Here is a 22,172-nt window from a genome sequence, read left to right as displayed (position 1 = left end):
CTCTGCCCTGAAGGTACAGCACAATGCATGTGAATACAGCACATCCACTGCACTCCCTGTAGGATAAGCTTCTAGGCGTGTGTGTGCGTTTGTGTTGCACAGGAATATAGGCCCTAAGACAGTTAGCCAGAATGTCTTATTTGAAACACACACACACACACACACACACACACACACACACACACACACACACACACACACACACACACGGGAAGGCCCAGAGACAAGCAGAGGAGAGAGAGAGAGGGAGGGAGGTAGAGGTTCCATTATGTCCTATAAGGGCCACCTGAGCTAAAGACGGCCATTTGTTCCCAAATCGACCTGTCGACCCCCACCTAATTACCAGCCAATTATCTCCAAATGGACGCCATTCACCCTGCGCCCTGCACACTTACAGGAGGAGGGGGGCAAAATAGCTTTTTGCTCTCTCTCTCTCTTTCTCTCTCTCTCTCTCTCTCTCTCTCTCTCTCTCTCTCTCTCGTTGTACTCGATCTGTCCTATTGTCCTTCTACCCTCCTGCTCTCTCTCCCTTTCCCTCGCTCTTTTCTTCTGTGTCTCTCTCTCATTTTCTCTTGTTCCATTGTTTCAGAGACAGATATTCTTGTCAACGCATGTGTTGTATAGGCTTATGGTCAAACGCACATGCAAACATGCGTGCACGCACGGACGGACGCACACGCACACGCGTGCAAGCGCACACGCACACACAGATGCTCCCTGTTATTTATGCTGCAGGTCCCAGTGTGATTCTTTGCCTGTTAATTAAGTGGTTCAATTAAGGGAGAATTACAGAACTGTGGGAAAGTTTGACACTTAACCTATGTGTGTTAAACACGCACACACACACACACACACACACACACACACACACACACATTTGAATTATTTTATTTGGATCTGCACAAGTGGCGTATACAGAATAGACCCAAACACTGGTCAGAATAAGGTTATACATTATATGGTCCAACCAAGCTGCTGCACATGCTTAACACACAGAGGGAAAAGAAGAGAAAAAAGAAATAAATATATATATATATATAGCACATTGTTGACATACTATATACTTGATACTACTAGACAGGATGTTTGTTTTGGGTTTTTTAAGCCACCTAGGGATAAATGAAACAACGCCTTCTCCAGACAGACAGACTGCCCATAGTAGCTGAGACAGAACAGTATTTAGCCAGCTTTTTTGCATTTGTTTTTAGCAATCCGCCCAATTGCAAACCCCTGAGCACAAGTTTATGGACATGGCCCAGACTTCCAAATACAAGGACAATAAGTTGACAGTTATATCCCAAGGCCATAATACGTTCCACCAGAAGCTGATACGTTTCTGCTCATAAGTTTGGATGTAAAACAAGTGTCCATATACAAATCAAATGGGCAGCCTATTTCAAATATAGTGACAGTTTTTCTAATTTCATTGATGAACACAATATCTGGGGTATTTGGAATATTTTGTAGTGAATTGACATGCGTGTCATTGTGATCAAACCAGTCTATTTTTACAGTGCTGTGTTTATACATTCTTGTTGTCCTGTCCTGTACTCCTCTGATCTTGTCTGAGACCAGGTCCACCAGACGGTCATGTCTGGCAATGTACAGTCCTTTATAGTGGCTGCAACCATTTAAGATGTGTGCGACTGTTTCTTTGTCATGTGGTACTGGATGTAGGATGCAGTGTGGGTCGTGTGCTGATGGGTACCAGGTTGCCAAGTTGAACTTGGTCGGCAACACCTGTAAACGGGCTTTAATAGTGAAAATGAGAATGTCCTCACCTATGGTGTTATTTGACAGTATAGAGTGTGATAATGAGTGGTTTGCAAAGGGAAGAAGAGCCAGTTTTCCCTGCAGCCTCAGACTGGTCCAGTGTTGTGCACTTTCTGATCGCTTCATTCCTAGAATGGTGGCTCTTGCGGTCGCAGATTTGATTGACAGTTCATGGTGCGCACCGTCTTGCTCGTAGGTCGCACATGCACGGACACGCGGATCTATGATGATGCTGTTGTTGAGCGCAGCAGTTGTTGTATCAGGCGCCACCTACTTTAACACACACACACACACACACACACACACACACACACACACACACACACACCCCTCTCTTCTTCACTCTACCCCCCCCCCCCCCCCTCTCTAGTGGGTGTCAGACAGCAGGCTGAGGTGGATGGAGTCTGTCCTCGGAGTCTCTCCCATGTTCCCAGCATTCTTTGTGCCTCAGTCCCCCCCCAATGTTTCCGCCCCACTTGTATACAGTATTGTCAGATGGCTTGATTGTATGCGCCTCCACTCTCTCTCTCACGCGCGTGCGCACGCTGCCTGGGAGGAATGGAGAAACAACAGGCGAGGTGGGAACACAAGATGGAGGGATGTAATGGAGGGAGAGAGCATTGTGTCCCCTCCCCTCCCCTCCATTCTCCTGGCCGTCCCCATGCATCTGTTTCCCGGGCTTCCTTCCTTCCTGCCCGGCCTGGGACAGCCAGCAGCTCCTCACTGGGGAAGTACCGTACGCTAAGCTACGCTACGCTGGCCAGAGCAGAATGGATCGCTCCCAGATAGCATCTGGCTGAGTGGCACAATAGTTTTGAACTCTGACACCTAGAATGCTTGTTGGCCGACTTTGATCTCCCCAGGCGCTGCTGTGTGTGTGTGACTGTGTGTGTGCGCGCGTGCAAGATTTTATATGAACCTGAGTCATTATATATGGACTTGTGATGATTTGCATGGGCCAAACCTACAAGTGCGTGCGTGCGATCGTGCGTACGTGCGTGTGTGCGTGCGTGCGCTGGCCCTATGCTGTGTATATTTTTGCGTATCTGTGCTATGTGTACGCATGTGTCCTTCCTGAGCCACATGCCCTCGTCTGAGTGCACACATGCAGGGCTGCCTCCCTCGCCATAGTTTATAGCGCCTAGCTTATAGTCCGTGTAGCTCTGGAGGCTAAGTGGATTAGCATGCCTCCCATGTCTGCTCCATCCACAGTGACAGGCTGATGACATGACCGCAGCCCACCTGACACCCACCGCCACCACTCCCCGCAGGTGGTCTCTCTCTCTCTCTCTCTCTCTCTCTCTCTCTCGGGCAGGGCAGAGGGAGCAAGGGATAAAAGAGGAGAGCGAGACACGGCGGGGAGGAGAGAGAGAGAGAGAGAGCGAGAGAGAATTGCATTGAGAGAGATATGGAGGGCTTATATGGGAACAATTCGAAAAGCTATAGGAATTTAGGTTCATGACTTAAATATCCCACTGTCTCCCTGCAGCTTATACAGTCTTAAATGGCAGGCCTAGTTGTTATTTGGCAGGAGAGGCAAAGGAACCGAAGGCTTTTGGTGTGAGAATACAACAACACTGGTAATATCCACAGTTTACACTGTTATGAGCATATTGGCTGGACTGCCCTGTAATGATTACTGTATGCATTTAGTGCAGTGGTTTTCAACCTTTTTCATATCCAGGCCCGTTATTTATTCAGCATTTAAGCCACGGACCACCATATAGAGGAGACCCAAAACTAAAGAATAGTGTTGTTGTAGTTGTATCTTTACATGATGCTGTATTGATGTGGTTTATACCATAGGAGGGAAACCATCAAAATAACAATTGTTTTTGTGTAGACTTTGTGTAAGTATATATAGCCTAATGCAGGGATTATCAATAATGTAAACCTGAATGTAAGCGTGAAATGAAACCAAATGGACCCGTACGGGTCCATGTGGTTTCATTTTACACTCTCTATAAGGGTCCATTTATCCGTTCTCCATCATTTAGCTGGGGACCACCTGGAACTGATTTAGTGTAAAGGTGATCCCAGCCAGTTTTCTGTGACAATAGAGAAATAAATGCTTAGTAATATACACTATACCTCCTCTGCTTCCTGTTCCTCCCATCGTCTTTACATCACTGCCCTCTCCTCCATCCAACTCCATGCCGTCTGCACCTGCCTTTCTCATCTCCTTCCCTCCCTCTCTCTCACTCTCTGTCTCTCACTCTGTCTCTCTCTCACTCTGTCTCTCTCTCTCTCTCTCTCTCTCTCTCTCTCTCTCTCTCTCTCTCTCTCTCTCTCCGTTCCCATCACCCCCCCCTCAGTCTCGTGCCGGCCTAGCCAGGCAATGCTAACACTTTTGTCAGTGTGATTAATAGCAGGCTGGATTGTCGTTAATTCACTGGCTAATGACTGGAGGGAGCGGGCGAGAGAGAGAGAGAGAGAGAGAGAAGAGGAGGAGGAGGAGAACGGGGCCCTGGGAGTAATAGGCTGATGTATGGGGCAGGCTGCTCCCCCTGGCACCTCCATACCCTACACACACACACACACACACACACACACACACACACACACACACACACACACACACACACACACACACTTGTCCTCCAGTTATGTACTGTAGCTACTGTAGTTGATTTGGCAGATCTTTCTCGCACGCACACACACACACACACACACACACACACACACACGCACACAATTAAGACACTCACATGCACATTTGAATGCATGTACTTGCATGTGCTGTGAATTAGGCATGTGCACATAATCCATGAAAGACTTACTGTAAGTAAACCTTGACACCATCATGATCTGTGGCGATTTGGGTCAACAACAGCATGTACTGAGGACTCGCTTCATGGTCATGTTGAGAGAAGCTGCTTTGTTTAAAGGAGCACTTCACCACTTTTCAACTTCATAATTGGTCCTCACTAATGGGCAGTTCACCAGTGACATCATCGTTAGGCAGATTTGTTTTAAACAAATTATTATTATATTATTCAGGACTAGAAAGGGGCACGGTGGCACAGTTGGTAGTGCTGTCGCCTCACAGCTAGAAGGTCCTGGGTTCGATTCCCGCTCGGGGCACTGTGGGTGCTGGCGGCGTGTTTTCTCCTCCGCGTCATCAGTGCCCATACCCGAAGGCGGGGTTGGCGAAAGGGCCTTTCTGTGTGGAGTTTGCATGTTCTCCCCGTGTCCCCTAGGGTAGGTACCCTCACAAAAACATGCAGTAATCCTGGTCTCTAAACTGCCTCCCCCTGGCCAGCCGGGGCGCCTGATGGAGGGGAAAGGAACTGGTTGGAATAACGTGTTCCTTTCACGCGCTACGTCCAACCAGGGAAACTCCCCCCTGTCAGGTGTAAAGGAGCAACTTGGACACTCAGGCATGAAGGGAGCATGAGTTAAGTCCGTTGCTCTCCCCAGGTTGGCGGAGGGTGCATGTGTAGAGCCCAGGATCACAGTAGATGATTGACACAGGGGTGAAAAATGGGTTACAAAATCGTGGGATAAAAAATATATTAAAAAAAAAAGGACTAGAAAGCCTACAGTTTCTAATAGCTTGGATTCTCCATCGATGATGTCACTGGTGGGCGGGTTTCTGAACTGCCCATAGCCCTCCTATGAGACACAGACCGAGTAGAAAAACAAATGTGATATTTTATTATGAACATTAGTGAGGACCAATTATATGAAGGTATGTTGAAAAGTGGTGAAGTGGTCCTTTAAATGACGTACATTTATATTCCTCCTTTCCTCCATGTAAAAAAAGAGGTCCAAGTACAGAGCCGACTCGGGGGCAGTTCTCTATTGAGCAGTGGTGTTCAACCAGTGGTCCACGGACCACCAGTTGGTCCTAAATGGTGGAGAGTTGGTCTTTAACTCTTGAGAGGGTCAAATAAAATGCTCATTTTACGCTAGCACGAGTTAAATTATTGTTAATCATCTGCACTACTACATTTAGAATAAGTCTACACAATTAGGGGATGTAGTAGAGTTGTTATTTTGATCAACGCCATATTGTTTCTCCTATACAACATCAATACAGCATGGAATTGTTGACAAAATCATCCAACGGCAACACAATATTAAAAGTTTTGGGTCTGAAATGAAAAGGCTTGAAAACCCTGGTCTAGTATACATCACATCACAACACGTCATCAGAATAATTATGTTCTTGTCGGCAAGCGACTCCGTTGTAACTTGTACTGCAGAGTTCTGAGGCTTTACATCAGTAGTTTGGTAACCAAATGGACCCTTATAGATCTTTAACTCCAAATGGACACGTACGGTCCATTTGGTTTCAATTTACGCTCTCAAGACACTCTCATTATTGTTAAACATCTGCACTACTTAATTTACAAGAATTCTATACAAAATAGAGAATGTAAAGAATTATAGTTTTGATCAACGTTTGCCCAAAAGCATGGAATTGTAGACAAAATCGTATGCAACAAAAACAGAACATACTTTTACGTTTTGGGTGTGCGAGCCTATACATCTCATCACATGGTGGTCCGTGGCTCAAATGCAGACAAATAATAACTGGCCTTGATGTGAAAAGGGTTGAAAACCACTAGCTTCATGTGATCAGTCCTTCTTCAGTGCACACACCCCTCTTCCCATTCTCTTCCCCCCTCCCCCCATAGCCCCTAGGGGGTGATGTTTGCAACTCAATTTGGCAAATGTAACGTGCTATTGATTATTATTAATATTTATCATGTTTGTGAACATGATTTTCTCCTGGCACTATTAATCTGCCCTGTTAATAAATGTCTGCCGCAGCCCGTGTCCCTAGGGAGAGAGAGTATAGCGGACCATGCACGGGGCCAGCACACACGCGTACGGCGCGCACACACACACACACACACACACACACACACACACACACACACAGTCACGCACACACCTGCTCTCCGCCGGCTTGATGTCCTCTATTTGCCTGAAGGCTTATATAGGTCTCAATCTACACGCGTGTGTGTGTGTGTGCACGCACCCACAGTGCGCGCACACGCACGCACGCACGCACCCACGCACGCACACTGTTCCAGGACAGAATGGCTCTAGGCTTCTCAGCACAAATAACACATCAATACATCAACTGTGTTGTCACGCTGTTGTGTACACACACACACACACACACACACACACACACACACACACACACACACTATTCCCTATGAAGGATGTCGTTTTTTTGTTACTATTCACAAGCAATACACAATGGACACCCTATTTTTTCCCCACAAACGCAGGAATATGGTACTTAAAGTTAAGAAGTCGGGTCACGTTACTGTATGTCATGTTACCTTTATGTAATATCTGTTCATCGTGCTCAACTCTCCATGTTGTACATTTATATCAAAATAGACGCATGAGCGACATCATTTTTCAATCCAAAAGCCTGACAGTCTTGAGTCATAGCTTCACCGCTTGTGTGCGCTTTACAAAAATGACATTTCAATATTCAGGCATAATTTCTTTCCTCTTGGTCCTTTTTTCTTTCACTTTTTTTTTGGGGCAGCTTTCTTTCTTCCTTTCATTTATTATTTCTTCATCCTCTCTCTTCCGTCTATACCTGTGGGATCGGCTGCAGTGACTAAACTCTTTTGGAAGAAGCCATATTGATACTTTTTAAGTGTTGCTTGGAAATGTCCCCCGCTGCTTTTACGAGAAGACACCGTGTGGCACACCCCCCCCCCCCCCCCCCCCCCCCCACACACACACACACACACACACACACACACACACACACACACACACACACACACACACACACACACACATACACACATACACAAACTCACAGTACACCTTCCCTGAACTCCCTCTCCTGGACAAGGCGTCCAAGTGCCCATTTATGTCATTACAAATAGCTGATACCCCCTGCCAACCGATCTCTCTCTCTCTCTCTCTCTCTCTCTCTCTCTCTCTCTCCCCTTTCATTTGAACTCATTTTCTTTCTTTTACGGCTGCCTCCTTTCTTTCCTCCCTCTGCCGCCTCCTCCTCCTCCTCCTCTCTGGTCTAAAAGCAGAGAGGGTGATTAGACTCCTTTTGTGTGGAGACAGAAATCATCAAAGGCTTGTGTCTGCTAAAGAGGAACAGGTACCCAATATCTCTCTATGGTCCTGAACACAGCCAATAACTCCCTTAAGTGGGACCATATTGACACCATATTGAAGGGGGCACACCATTAGGCTGATGTTGGAACGCCTCCACATGCACAACCGCACACGAACACATATACCGCACATGCACATGCACATGCACATGCACATGCACATGCACATGCACATGCAGCCTACACACATGCACATATACACATTCGTCACGTATACATTCACCCACTCATACAGACACGCATACATGTATGTGCGCGCCGCACAAAGGCATGCAGGCACACACACACACACACACACACGCACGCACGCACGCGCGCAAAGCGCGCAAAGCGATCCCACATCAAAATGTTTGGTCATTTCTTGCTCAACCAGCCTCCCATTTTTCATATCTGTCATACTCCAACACATATTCCCTCCGCCTTCCATCCCCCCCCCCCCCCCCCCCCTCCATCTCCACCACCAGACCAAACTTTTCTCCCCATATTTGGAGGCGGCGGGCCCGAACGTTGCATATTTCTGCCTTCTCCCTGGATGCTGGCTTTTCATCAGCATGCCGGCTTTCCTTTTTGAACTGAAGCAGATCAACTTACTGCCAGACAAAGATACAGTCTCTGTGAGCATTGGAGCTACACGGCCCCATCATAAAGCCAGAGTTATACTCTGGTCGCATGCCGGGTGTCGCGCGCCTAAAATAGGTGATCTATACAAGATGGAGATGATGTGCCGCGGGGGGGTGCAAGGCGCCATGGGCTTACAGGTCGGCTATATTTCCGGTTGTGCGACAAAGTATAATGTAGCCTTTTTAGCGCACACACGTCCCTCATTTATTGTTGTTCTAGCCAGAGTCGATGGGGCTCCAATGTGCTTCTGCTCTCTCTCTCTCTCTCTCCTTGTCTCTTTGTCTCTCTCTCATGGGTATTCTGTAGGTAGTGCACATATTCTGATGGCCCCCACCTGGACACACACACACACACACACACACACACACACACACACACACACACACACACACACACACACACACACACACACACACACACACACACACACACACACTGATCACCACAGTCAGTGGTGGAAAAAAAGTACTCACAACAACTTTTTAGGACGGGAACCCTTTAAGGATTGTGTTTATACTAATTCTCGTGAAAGAATCGTGAAAATGTGGTGCAAATTTGGTATATACTCGAAAGTTTTTAGCTCAAATCTTTGCTTCTGGCGGGGTCCCTGGAACAACATGTTTTGAGATGGGGGTCGGCAGCCAATTACATATTTTTTTGGGGGTCCTTGACATGAAAAAGGTTGAGAACCACTGACATAGAAACATGGCTTTTTCAGAAAACTGTCAGAAGCCATTTTGTAGAATCAGTTTTCAGGTCTAAATGTAACTAAGTAAATGTACTTAGTTACTTTTACACCACTGCCCACACAGTACGGTCTGCGTCCACTCCAGATGGACATGCACGTTCCCCTCTGTATATACTCTGTAACTCGTAGAGCCTCACCAGGTGATGTGGCAGATTTGTACACAAAGCGAGTCAAAAATAACGCCCCTCTGTGTATTTGCCTTTTTTGTCGGGATGACTGATGATTCTTTGCTTCATTTAAAAAAACAAAAAGGCATCTACCGCAGCGAGCGGCCTCTAATCCTCGCACGGCGCGTATTTATAGGTTTGTTCCCAGAGCGCTAGTGTTTCAAGGGGGGGGGGTTCTAGCACCACAGCCAGAGAGAACCGTTGCTTTTTTGCCCCCGACCGACCGACCTGACTCGGTTATAGGAACTTGTCTCAAATATGCGTATATGCCACAAGGCACATGTGTTTGTGTGCGCTCGCGCAGACGGCAGAAAATGACTCCAGATCGCTATCTCTCCACGTTTAAATCTAGAGTGGTCTGATTAAACGCCACCGCAGAACAATTTGCCCGTTGTAAAGGCCCTCCGATCGGGCTGCTGATTTTCAGCGCCGTGTCAAGTTATTTCGCCATGGCAACGCTGATTACAACGTTATCGCCCTTTCATATTTTCTTTCCGTGGTGTTTTCCTCTGTTATTAGTGTGCTTATTGAAGCCGAACCCCCCCCCCCCCCTTCCAAAGCTCCAGTACATTTCTTGCACACAATCGAGTTGTGCTGATGTAGCCAAATCTTTTGAACTGTTCCTCCTCGGTTATTATGTACCTAAAAGAAGGCAGAATTTCTGAATGTAATGTCTTTGTACTGCAAGGAAATGAGAGCTAATCTTCACCACATCACCTCAAATCATCGTACACAGTAATGTAACATTTCCTGTGGCTCAAACAAATGTGTCTCACTGTGTGTGTGTGTGTACGTTTACGTGCTGGGGTGTGCCCTGTGTTCATACGTGCCCCTCAAAATGTCTATTTGTTATTGCAAGGCCCTGCTGGAAAACAAAGGGGTCTGTTTAAGGCACACATTTACAATTTATCAAATAAATGAGATGCCTTCATGTGGCCCGGCCGGTCTCTCTCGCGCTCACAGGCCTGAGCGCCGTAGTTTTCCACTGAAATAACACACGCTGAACAAGCAGCCCATTGTAGTGGCGGCCAGCAGCAGGACCCCCAAGGTGCGAATTAATGATTGACCCCTGATGTAATCAGGATAAATAGCTCCCCGTAAAAAGAGAGTCAGAGAGAGAGAGAGAGAGAGAGAGGAATAACAACACGAGGAGCGAGTGGAGCGAGGGGGAAGGCGCTATCTGGCTGCATGGCCTGGGTCTGATTTTTAAGAAGCCCCCTGGGAGCCGAGGGCCCAGAACATCTCTCTCTGGGTCCTCAGAGACCCAGAGCAAACACACAGAGATGTTTAAAAAGCACCTCCTCGTGAGAGCTAGTCATCGCTTTTTCTTTCACATTCTTCACATCTTTTCTTCTTCTTGCTCTGCTCTTCCGCGCCCCTTTCGCTATATAGCTTCTCCTGCTTTCTATTCTTTGCTCTGTAAGTTATGTTTTGTCGGTTGCTGTTTTTCCATGCGTGTGTGTGTGTGTGTGTGTGTGTGTGTGTGTGTGTGTACGCGGGGGAACTTCACTGTTGAACATGGCCAAACTTCACAGCATGTCATAGGGAGGGTAGAGAGTCTCTGGCTATTATTCCATTTACTTTCTCATTCTTTTTCTCTCGGGCAACGTTTTTATGAATAAGAGAAGTTGAGTGCATGAGATCTTATACCTCACGTCAGCATCTCATTGTGTGTGTGTGTGTGTGTGTGTGCGCGTGCGTGTGTGCGTGCGTGTGTGCGTGCGCGCCATTTTTCCCTCACCGCCTACTTAACGCCTCTCACAAAAGATGTTTTGTTCATCAACATTAAGTGTTTTCTTTTTTCATTGTTGTTTTCCTCACTTCTTTCTCCTTAAATGACTTGTATGTAGCTTTCAGTGCATTTTCTCTTTCTGTTCGGAGGCTCTTAAAGCTGAATAGTATTTAATAGATTTTCCGAGGCTGTCTCTCGGCTTGTTCAAATTGCGTCCGATGGGTCGGGTGCCAGTGGAGGGAGGGGGGTGAAGGGGAGAGAGAGAGAGAGAGAGAGAGAGAGAGAGAGCGCGAGAGAAAAAAAGTTTTTAACGGGCCCGAAAACACTTTTGATTGTGGAGAGGCAGCAGCAAGATAGGGGCCGGGCAGTAAAACTTTAATTGATCTGTGAAAAATGGAAGCTACTGCTGGCTCACATGTTCCATTCTTAATTGCGCGCCTGGCCTGAGCTCCTATGAAACAGCCATCATTAAAAAAATGGGTTCTTTTCCTCCCTCAAAAAAGAAATCACTGGATGACGCAAAATCGGCCATAAAAAGCCCGGATTTTTACTGCCGCAGTTTTTATATGATAAGTTTCCCGGATCTCTATGGACGGCCCTGTATAGTTTTTGCCAGGCGCTGAAAAGCCCTTGTCGCATGGTTTCGTAGTTTCGCATTTCACGTTTTAAGACGTACATGTCAGTTAACTTAGCAACTTTCATATTCTCTCAATATATGGCCGGGCGCAATTCCAGTGCATTTATCAAAGAGCAGGAATCTGATAGGCCATATCCTGAATATGCTCTAGATGTTTCTTTTACTGATCTGGTTTCTTGCTTAGCTCATTCAAGCCTCTTCCTTCCTACCAGCCTCTGGCTACCCTCTCTCACCAAGCCTACCGCAGACCCTACAGCCGTTAGATTGAAAAACTAAAAACTGATACTGACAAAAAAACCTGCATAAACCAAAATAAACTAACGCTGCAAACAAAACAATGGTTATTGCACATGTTCAAGTGATGAGTGAATGAAATCAAACAATGCAAACCATTCAAGATGACATTAAAAGTGTGTGTGTGCGTCTACTCGTCCAAATGATGTTCTCAAAATGAAAAGCAATCACGTTGGCAGGAACAAATGATGGACTCGACGATGATAACTAACATGAGACTAACAAGTGGTGTTTGTGGACGCTGTGTGTATAGTGCTATATTATTGCCCCGGCCTGGGGAGCTGCAGCAGGCTTGGCAGCGCGCGGCATGGAGACTACAGGGAGCGAGAGGCTTGATTGGAACCACTCCGGCTGTAATTTTGGGCCTAGTTAGTCCTCTGATTGCCAGTCCCTGTGTTTGGATAGTAAAACTGCAGCGGTGCATCCACTAAAAGACACTGGGCCTGGTCCAAAGGGAGGAAAGTAAAAGGGAAGCACATTCATACAGTGTGTGTGTGTGTGTGTGTGTGTGTGTGTGTGTGTGTGTGTGTGTGTACATGCGTGCCACGTGCGTGTCACAGTTGGAGATTCTAACAAGCCTTCTTCACCAGTGGTTGTTTATTATTATCACACTGAAAGAAAAGGCTATCTTCCCATGACCGTTAAAGTCTCTCTCTCACACGCACACACACACACACGCACGTACACGCACACAGACACACACACACACAATATTCCGCATCGCTTTCATCGCATTTGGAGCAGTCGGATCCCGGAGCAGGACCACAATTTAGTTGTCAGTGGCTGGAAGTGACAATAATGCTGGGCGACTGGGCTAAGCAGGTCACTGATGCACGGGCCACGGTCAGACGCTGCTGCCCATTATCTGTAAGACGAGAGCCCTGCGTGCCCCGCAGGAAACTGTGACTGCATGGGAGGGAGAGCTCCACCCGCCAGGGGGGACTCTGACCGCTGCTCGCTCTTCATCTGGCCGTGTTAACTCTTGGAGTGTATACATTCGTACTCTGTGTTAACTTAACTCTGGGAGTGTACATTCGTACTCTGTGTTGACTGTGTGCCCGAACCCTCAGAGGCTCAGACAGATGGAAGAACTCTCATTGGTGTTACAGGGGTTTGGCTGCAGATGCATCATGTTGTCTTTTTTATTTTATTTTTACATTTTTTGGGTCGCAAAGGGTAATTAGTTAGGAAACATAATATTCAAGTCTTCAGCTCTGACTCACTATTTTCCTAGAGAGTTCTGTACAGCGAGAAGATGAGTAAAATCATCTTGTGGCAAGTGAGGTCCAATAAGACGTGTCTTTGATCAAGTGAGGTCCAATAAGACACTGAGGATAGCCTCGGTACCCAGGCTTTTTTGTCTTCTTTTCTTTCGCATTCGGCTCAAAAATGAAAGCCTGGGGAAACCCATTGGAAAATCTGGCACATATAGGAAGCCCACTTCTTGTATTTCGCTGACCAATAACAGTGCAGAGGCGCGTCACTTCAACTTTGGTGACGTCCTTGTTCTCTCGCTGTTTTCTACTGGGGAGGGGGAGGAGGAGGAGGAGGAGGAGGATCAGAAAAAATAACCTCTAGAGCAGAAATCATACATGCTTACAGTGAGGATGAAGCACGTCGCTGATCCCCCTGCATAGCTTCCATGTTTGCCTTTATTAACCTCCAATATACTCTCTCTTCTGTTAGAACAGACAGCTGGGAATATGTATTACTGCCTTCCGGCCAATGGTTAAAGACCTGTAACCAAAAATAACCGGTACAAATGTACCTCCATCCGGGCCATCAATAAGGGAAGCAGGAGGAGGTAGCTAGGGGCCGTTTAGTTTCAGGGGTCGGTGGTGAGGATAGATAGTTAGTTACACTAATCTGTATCTTGTGACATTGTATACGTATGTCTGTTATTGCTTGTATGTCTTACTGTATTGTGTTTTTTAGAGCTTTTATTATCTGCTGTAAAATGAATTGCCCAGCTTGGGACATATAAATAAGTGTGACCTTGATCTCCCCCCGCAGGCGACAGTGAGCCAGTGGACAGCGCGTTGGAGACAGAGGCCGACCTCCCCAGTTTATCCACGGGCGGCGACGGGGGTGGCAGAGAGGGCGAGGCGGGGGGCGGAGGAGAGGGCGGAGGAGAAGGAGAAGACAGAGGAGGAGGCAGGGATGGTGGGGGGGCCGACAGCCCAGAGGACGGAGGTGGTGGCGACGGAGAGGATGGGCTCCTCATGGGCATGTCCCCGCCCTCGGCCTCGCCGCCCGCCTCCCACCACCACCCCCACCCCCCCAACAACCACCACCACCTCCTCCACCAGCAGCACCACCACCACCTGCTCCACCCCCACATCTACGCCTCGCACCACCACCAGCACCACCACCACCTGCACGACATGCACCCCCACCACCACCAACACCACCAACACCACCACAACAGCAACAACAACAACAGCGGCAACAGCAGCAACGAGGACGACTTCGCCACGCCCAAGGAGGGCTCCCCGTACGAGGCGCCCGTCTACATTCCCGACGACATTCCCATCCCCGGCGAGCTGGAGCTGCGGGAGTCCTCGGTGCCCGGCGCCGGCCTGGGCGTCTGGGCCAAGATGCGCATCGGGGCGGGCGAGAGGTTCGGACCCCAGAACCTGCACCACCACGGGGCCACCACCGGCAAAGATGGCTCCTCCTTTGGCTGGGAGGTAGGGCTCTTCTTCTTCATCTGCATGTTCATTTTGTCCTCTCGGACTTTATTATTTCATTTTTCGTGCTTCCGGGTGTCAACCCATTTTAGTTTCCGTTATATGTACAGTATGCATCTTCCTTTTCAACTTTTCCCGTTGTTCTCGTGAGCAATCCAACTATGTTATGAAATGAAAGGGTGAAAAAGCTCTACCTTAAGGTAAGTGGAAGAGTGGACCCAAACATCGCTGCCCCTCCAGAGACCTCCATCTCCATCAGTGGAGATGCTTATTCCATTTGCATGCCCTTTTCTGATTGGCCCATATCTATGAACCCAGACACACACACCAGACACACACCAGACAGACACACACACACACACACACACACACACACACACACACACACACACACACACACACACACACACACACACACACACACACACCAGACACACACACACGCACACACACACACATTTCCAGAATTCCTCCCTCCAGCCCGCCAATGTCAGACGGAAAAATCTGTCTGATTAGTGTAGGTATCAGCTTTTCTGGGCGTCGGTCCGAGCGAGCGAGCGCGCTCATTTGGTCACGCCACCCGATATGGAAATGGTAGAAGCGTGGCCCAATGCGGTGGCGGCGTATTGAACTATTAATTTTCATTTCATCATGACATTAGAGGATATTGAAGTTGCTTCAGTAAGCTCATTAGGGAGAGAAAGGAACTCCCTCTCTCTGTGCCGTCCTCCTCTGTCTCTGTCTGTCTCTCTCTCTCTCTCTCTCTCTCTCGGTTTCTTGCTTTCTCTCTCTCTCTCTCTCTCTCTCTCTCTCTCTCTCTCTCTCTCTCTCTCTCTCTCTCTCTCTCTCTCTCTCTCTCTCTCTGTCTCTCTCTCTCATATGTCTAATCAGAGATGAAATATCCCGGGCTGCTTCTCATTTTGCTAACTCCGATCCCTGCCCCTTCTGCTCTCTAAAGGGCCGGTCATTCGTATAGTCTAATATTACGTTCATATGCAATTATGGATATAGGCTTGGGACGACTTAATCATTGGAGTCATCTTGGAAAGGGCCTGTAGTGCAGGAACTAGACACCGCCAGCGGCCTCATGCCACTGGTCCTCAAACCAGGGGTCGGTCGGTAGACCCCCTGGGGTTCTGGTCCTCAAACCAGGGCTCAGTAGACCCCCTGGGGTTCTGGGATGCGTTCCAGAGGGTCCCCCATGCAGCTCAATGATTGATAGTTAGGAACTCGGGCTGTAATTCTGAGAATGTACTAAACGCTTCAGTGTATATATACGCTCTCTGAGTTGAATCATATCTGGCAGAAACCTTGTATCTTTGTTTTTTCCGTACATTAATGCTAGTCTGATACTCTTATAATAAGATACTGTAAGAATGGACAAGAATTAGCTTAAATTTGTAGAGCACGATGTAATGAAAACAAGGGTCACTTAAACTATAATGTCAGGTGAGAAAAAGAGATGTACAGTACCGGTACTTGCAGGACCAAACATACAGTATAGGATACAAGCACTATACATTGTAAAATCCTGTTAATTCAACTCTAAAAGTAAATTTTGTACACTTTTGTCCAAAAGGATAAACTAACATTGAGGATTTTCCTGTGTAATGAGTAGAAGTTTTTTTTCTTTCTTTTTTTCTTTTTCTACACTTGAACATTTTCAACATACATTAAAGAAGAAGCCCAACTGTGATTGGGGATTAGACTGTTAACTGTAAAGTGTAGGGTCAGGGGGATTATGCACGCCGCGCCAACATGCATACGCCTTTATTTCAAAAATCATTATCCCTAAACCTTTTCCCTCCCAAATCCCATTTCCCTCTTCTCTTCTCTTCTCCTCTCTCTCCTAACAGTTGTAAGAGCACGCTGGCGATTAGAGCACAAAGCGCACGCTGCTACAGCACATGGCAGTGTGCCATGAGCAACCTTTTCCTATGTAAAGTTCATATTATGGCTAGCCATTCAAGGGTGCGTAAGGCACCCCTCCAAAAACTACACTCTCCCCCTGCTCTCATGTTTTCTCCCTATAGCTCCCTCCCCCACCACCCCCATCCGTAGCTGTCTGTCTGTCTGTCTGTCTGTCTGTATGTCTGTCTGTCTGTCTGTCTGTCTGTCTGTCTGTCTGTGTTTCATGGCCGCCCCAATGCTTTTCAAATGGAAGTCACATGGTTTGACCAAACACTTGTGTTTGATTGGGGGGAGGGAGGCCTGTTATAGCGCCACCATTTATATTACTCCTCCACATAACGGACCGTTCTGGAACATTTGGGGCAGAGGTTCATCGTTGGCAACTAGGGAGTGTGGGTGCAAAGTTTGGCATCGACCGGGTTAATGGTGCCGGAGATTAGCAGTAAGACGGACGGACATACCTGGATTCTTCTCTTTGCATTTAGTCATCCTACCATTAGGAACATTGTTATTATAACACCTGGGGACTGGTTAGGGGACTATGTTCCCTCAACCCTATATGTTCCCTCAACCCTATGTTCCCTCAACCCTATGTTCCCTCAGCCTTATGTCCCCTCAACCCTACTGTATGTTCGAGGTAGGATCAAACTGGGTGCGGGTACCTTCTGATTTCCAGGCAGCCGCTCTTCCTCCTGAGCCACATGCAGCCATTTAAGAGCATGTTTATACTTTAAGAACACTTTTATATACACATTGTTGGTGTCGGGCAGAAATCTCTTATCTCCATATTTTAATGTGTGATGTTTTTGACGACATCGTCACACAAAAGCATCAAAAGTAGAAGATGTATAGCAGAGACGGAGACAAATTATACTTACAGGTATATTAAATATTTCACAGGAGCTTATTTTTTCATCCCCAGATGAGTATTTTAACTTGTACTCGAGTAAGGAATCTGTGTGCCTCTGTTCATTAATCCGATCGGCGCGTCACTGCAGGTCTTTGTCTGAGTGTGTTTGCCTGACATATCAGCCATCTTAGACCAATAAGCCACACATCGCAGGTTCATTGACAAACTGTGGAGCACATTCCACATGAGCCTGTCTCTTTGTGTGTCACGCAACTTTTGTACGTACTGTAGTGTATAGGGCTTGATATAGTTGATAATATGCCTGCTGTGACACATTGTGATCTTGTAGTATATTATTCGGTGCCTGGCACTGGCACACAAATTAGTATAAATCCGGTTTTATTGGCCGGTTCTGGTACTGTACAGTATGGGGACATTTTGATTATTATATTGAGCTAGTGGCACTTTTTGTGTACCTTGTGGACGGTTCACCTGATGTCACTTTCTCCGTATTCTTTACACGTTAAAAAAAGTTTTCCATTACTTGACCAGTGGTTCCAGAACCTTTTAGCTCAAGACCCAAAAGAGAAATTAGACGGTTTCCCAATGGCTCACAAAGCGTCACTTTGCACCCAGTTGTGAGCTTGTAGATCTTGTAGATTATTTTCACTACTTTTTTTTGTAATTTATTTATGGAATTTATTTAGTTTTTTATTTTATTCATGAAAATACTTTTGGATAACTGAATTGTTTTGAATTGATGATGAAGCTGTGATTTTTTTTCTTTTGAAATAATATATAGGCTTTTAAATCTAGTAAATGAAAAAGTATATATTCATAAAGGGGACATTTACTCACGACCTATATAAATTGGTCCATGACCCAAACATGTTTGGGAAAACAGTGCTCTGGAAACGTGCAGTAAGAAAGCAGGGCTGGACATCTCTTCTTCTCTTGCATGCTCCTGCCCACGACGTGGCATTCTGAAAGCCCCTCCTCGGGTCGCACTGCAGATTGGACGACTTGTTTTCTTTTTCATTTTTTTTAAAAAGACATCCTGTCTGGTTCGGGTCTGCGAGCCGGCCGGGCCCTTCTGGGGTTCTGTCCCTCCCAGAGCTCTTATCACAGATAGTCATAACAGTGGGACTGTTGATAGCCATCAACAGACTCCCCAAGGAACCACGCTCTCTGCTCCCCCCCATCATCTACCCTTCTCCTCCACTGCCTCTGGTCTTAGACAAATAGACAGGCTGAGAGAGGACAGAGAAAGAGAAGAAAGGGAGAAGGAGAGTGGGGGAGAGAGAGAGAGAGAGAGAGAGAGAGAGAGAGAGAGGGGGAGAGAGGGGGCAGGGGGGAGAGGGGGCAGGGGGGAGAGGGGGCAGGGGGGAGAGGGGGGGGAGTGAGGCGAGCTGGACATTGAAGTGAGGGTGACAACATCAGAGAGTGGTGAAAACAGATTGAGAGATTGATAGAATAGAGAGAGAGAGAGAGCAAGCAAAAAAGAGGTGTTTAAGCCTCAGATACACAGGACTATAATACTGTTAATGTGTGTGTGTGTGTGTGTGTGTGTGTGTGTGTGTGTGTGTGTGTGTGTGTGTGTGTGTGTGTGTGTGTGTGTGTGTGTGTGTGTGTGTGTGTGTGTGTGTGTGTCCTCCGCCAGACCCCGGCCAGAACAGGGGTACGTGTTATGAAAGATAATAAGCCATGTGATCTAAGATCCCCATGGTGTAAATATGATCATATCTAGCTAAGACCTCAGACATTACAGCCCCAGACCTACACGGTGGGAAAATGAACATGTGCCTCCACAACATTACATATACATCTGGGGTTCACCATATCCTTTTTATTAATATTATTATTACAAGACATACCTTATAGCCACGTCAGCCCTATTTATACTATATATTTGAAAATGTCTAATCCACAAGGTCTGCTATTTTCTAAATATATTTATGAATGTTATACATGTGTGAAACCTCCACGATGAGCACTTTTACTTTTGGTATTTTAAGTATAATATTTTGATGCCAAGACTTTGTGAGAAACTGACTATTTCCACTACAACTCCCAACAGGGCAGCATTTTCTTCTCTTTTGGAGTAATAGAGACACAGGGTGAGGCAGAGGATTCTCTGTGGCGACCCCTGAAGGGAATACTAGAGACACAGGGTGAGATGGAGGCAGAGGATTCTCTGTGGCGACCCCTGAAGGGAATACTAGAGACACAGGGTGAGTCGGTGAGATGGAGGCAGAGGATTCTCTGTGGCGACCCCTGACCCCTGAAGGGAATACTAGCCAAGCCACACAGTGGCACCAACAGCAGTGTTGTTTTTGGCAGCAAATTTCGATTTTAGTTTTAGTCATAGTCTCTTAAATAGTTTTAATTTAGTTTCAGTCACATTTTAGTCACCTGGAATGTTTTAGTGTCGACTAAATATCATAAGAATTTATTCGACTAAATCTACAGTTGACATTTTGGTGGTCCTTGATGCCGTCGTAATGACTGTTTTTACACTTGCTGAAAATAGCCGATCTACAAGCTTGTAGATCTGCTATTTTCAACCTGCAACCAAGTGTAAAATGACTTATACTGGATCCCTTGTCCACTAGTCCCTTCGTAACATTATAGTCTAGTTTTTATTTGTTGACAAAATTGTCAGTATATTTAGTCTTAGTTTTAGTCATCATAGCTTAGTTTTAATTTAGTCTCCATGGGGTGCATACTTAGTTTAGACTTAGTCATTGGTTAGACATGGGTTAAGGTTAGATTTAGGTGTGCTGCCCAGCAGGTTAGGTTTAGGGTGAGGGTTTGAGATAGGTTGTAGTTGTATAGGACTAATGACTAGTCTAACCAATGACTAGTTTAAACCAAAAACTTTCTAAACTAAGTAGCCTACTGCACCCGTTTCCATTTAGTTTTCGTCAGTGAAAGAAGGTAGTCGACGAACAAAACACTTAGTTTTAGTCGACAAAATCAACAATGACAAACAGCATGCATAGACACAACGGTCTCTAAAGCAAGTTTTGGTATACATTTTAGACTGCAATTGTGTATAGCACCATCTATAGCAAATGTCAGGAGTTGGTGATCTTGGCTTTGTGAGTGCTGTAATCTACCAGCTGAGCCATGTTGCAACTCAGTGATCTCACTGCACTGTAACGTATGCCGGAGTGCTTCTATCTGATTGGAGAGAGCGGATGGCTTGTGATATCAGACAATTTACAATGTAGGCATTTAGCAGACTCTCTTAATCCAGACTCAGCGATTTACAGAAAAGCAAGAACAAAAACATAGTAATACATCAAATACATAAAAATAGTCATCATGCATCATACAGTACGTAAGCTAAGAACCTAATAGTGGAATATCTACAGTATATAATTAAACTATGCGTATACACTATAGAGTGTTATGTCTACATAAAATGCTATCTAAGTTGAGCCTTTGCATACGCCTGTAAGGTCGCCGAGGCTATAGGGCAAGTACTGTACGTGCTACAGGCTAAGATGGAGTCTGAAGAGGTGGGTTTTCAGACTACGGTGGAAGTTTGGGAGTGAGTCTGCAGTTCTGATTGCTATGGGAAGTGCATAGTTTTGGAGCCAGAAGGGAGAAGAGTTTGGGACGTGTGGAGCGTTGTCGTTGTCCCAGCGCTTTTAGCGAAGGTACTTCCAGCCAGCATGGCGGAGAGACAAAAGAGATGGCAAGTGCAACTGATGAAAACAGCCAATCTACAAACTCACAATGTGGTGAATGCGCCACAAAGGGTTATGAGCTTGTAGATCCCCTATATTCACTGTGTGCAACACCCATGTATACGATGTGAATGAATGGGAATATACTGTACTGCCCGAAAAGCCAATGTGCAGTACCGGTAACTACATTTTTGGACACACCAACTTCTTTGTGTAGGCCTATCTCAAACGTCAAATTAGCCTTCGTGATTTTGGGGGATAAACCTCAAGAACATAATTAGTGTAATATCACTTATTTGCCTATCTCATTTGGCTGACTATTTACAACACTTTTAAACCCATTATCAGCCAATTGTTTTTCCCCTTAGTTACTGTACTTTGTACCTTGTAGGGCACGGTTTGAGAATTATCACCTATACCAGTAAGATGCCTGAGGGCGAGAAGCGACCTCGCCATATGTCGAGCGTGTCTTCAGTGTACTGTACATGCAAGTCAGATCAACATATGGAATGTCAGAACCGGTCAGCTCCATATATGGAGATCTAAGGGTGGCAGCGGTGGCAGTATCTTGAGTGTACAGGGTTTGATGAGGGCCCAGGTATAGGGCTGGGCCTTAATTTCCGGGCCTGTTGAGTTTTCGCCAGCTGCCGGGCGTGGCTGCACTAATAACTTATAACGACATGCCCAAAATGGGGATGCCAGGGTTAATGTGTTTAAGAAAGACAGATGGAAGGAGAGAAAGAAAGAGACAGAGAAATAAGCGGGGAAGGCGGCTTACGGAGGAGAGACAGAGACAGAGACAGAGAGAGAGAGAGAGAGAGAGAGAGAGAGAGAGAGAGAGAGAGAGAGAGGGAGAGGGAGAGAGGGAGTGAGTGAGGTGGCGAAAGCGAGAGAGAGGAAGGAGAGGAAGCATAGTGTTGTCTGTCCCGGGGCATTAG

At 46.4% G+C, this 22,172-nt stretch overlaps 1 protein-coding gene across 8 annotated transcripts in view; it reads left to right on the top strand.

Moving 5' to 3' along the window:
• prdm16 (PR domain containing 16) overlaps window positions 1-22,172 on the top strand; it is a 265,795-nt gene that overhangs the window by 71,819 nt on the left and 171,804 nt on the right. For all 8 annotated transcript variants that reach the window (XM_080763705.1, XM_080763704.1, XM_080763706.1 and 5 more), the window contains exon 2: window positions 14,102-14,778. In XM_080763705.1, coding sequence (XP_080619831.1) covers window positions 14,102-14,778 — 677 coding nt within the window. The remainder of the gene's footprint in view (window positions 1-14,101; window positions 14,779-22,172) is intronic.

Source organism: Protomyctophum bolini, assembly GCF_963924005.1.
Source record: "Protomyctophum bolini genome assembly, chromosome: 5".
NCBI lineage: Eukaryota > Metazoa > Chordata > Actinopteri > Myctophiformes > Myctophidae > Protomyctophum > Protomyctophum bolini.
Note: the sequence above shows the minus strand (reverse complement) of the source record. Positions and strands in the feature narration are given on the sequence as shown.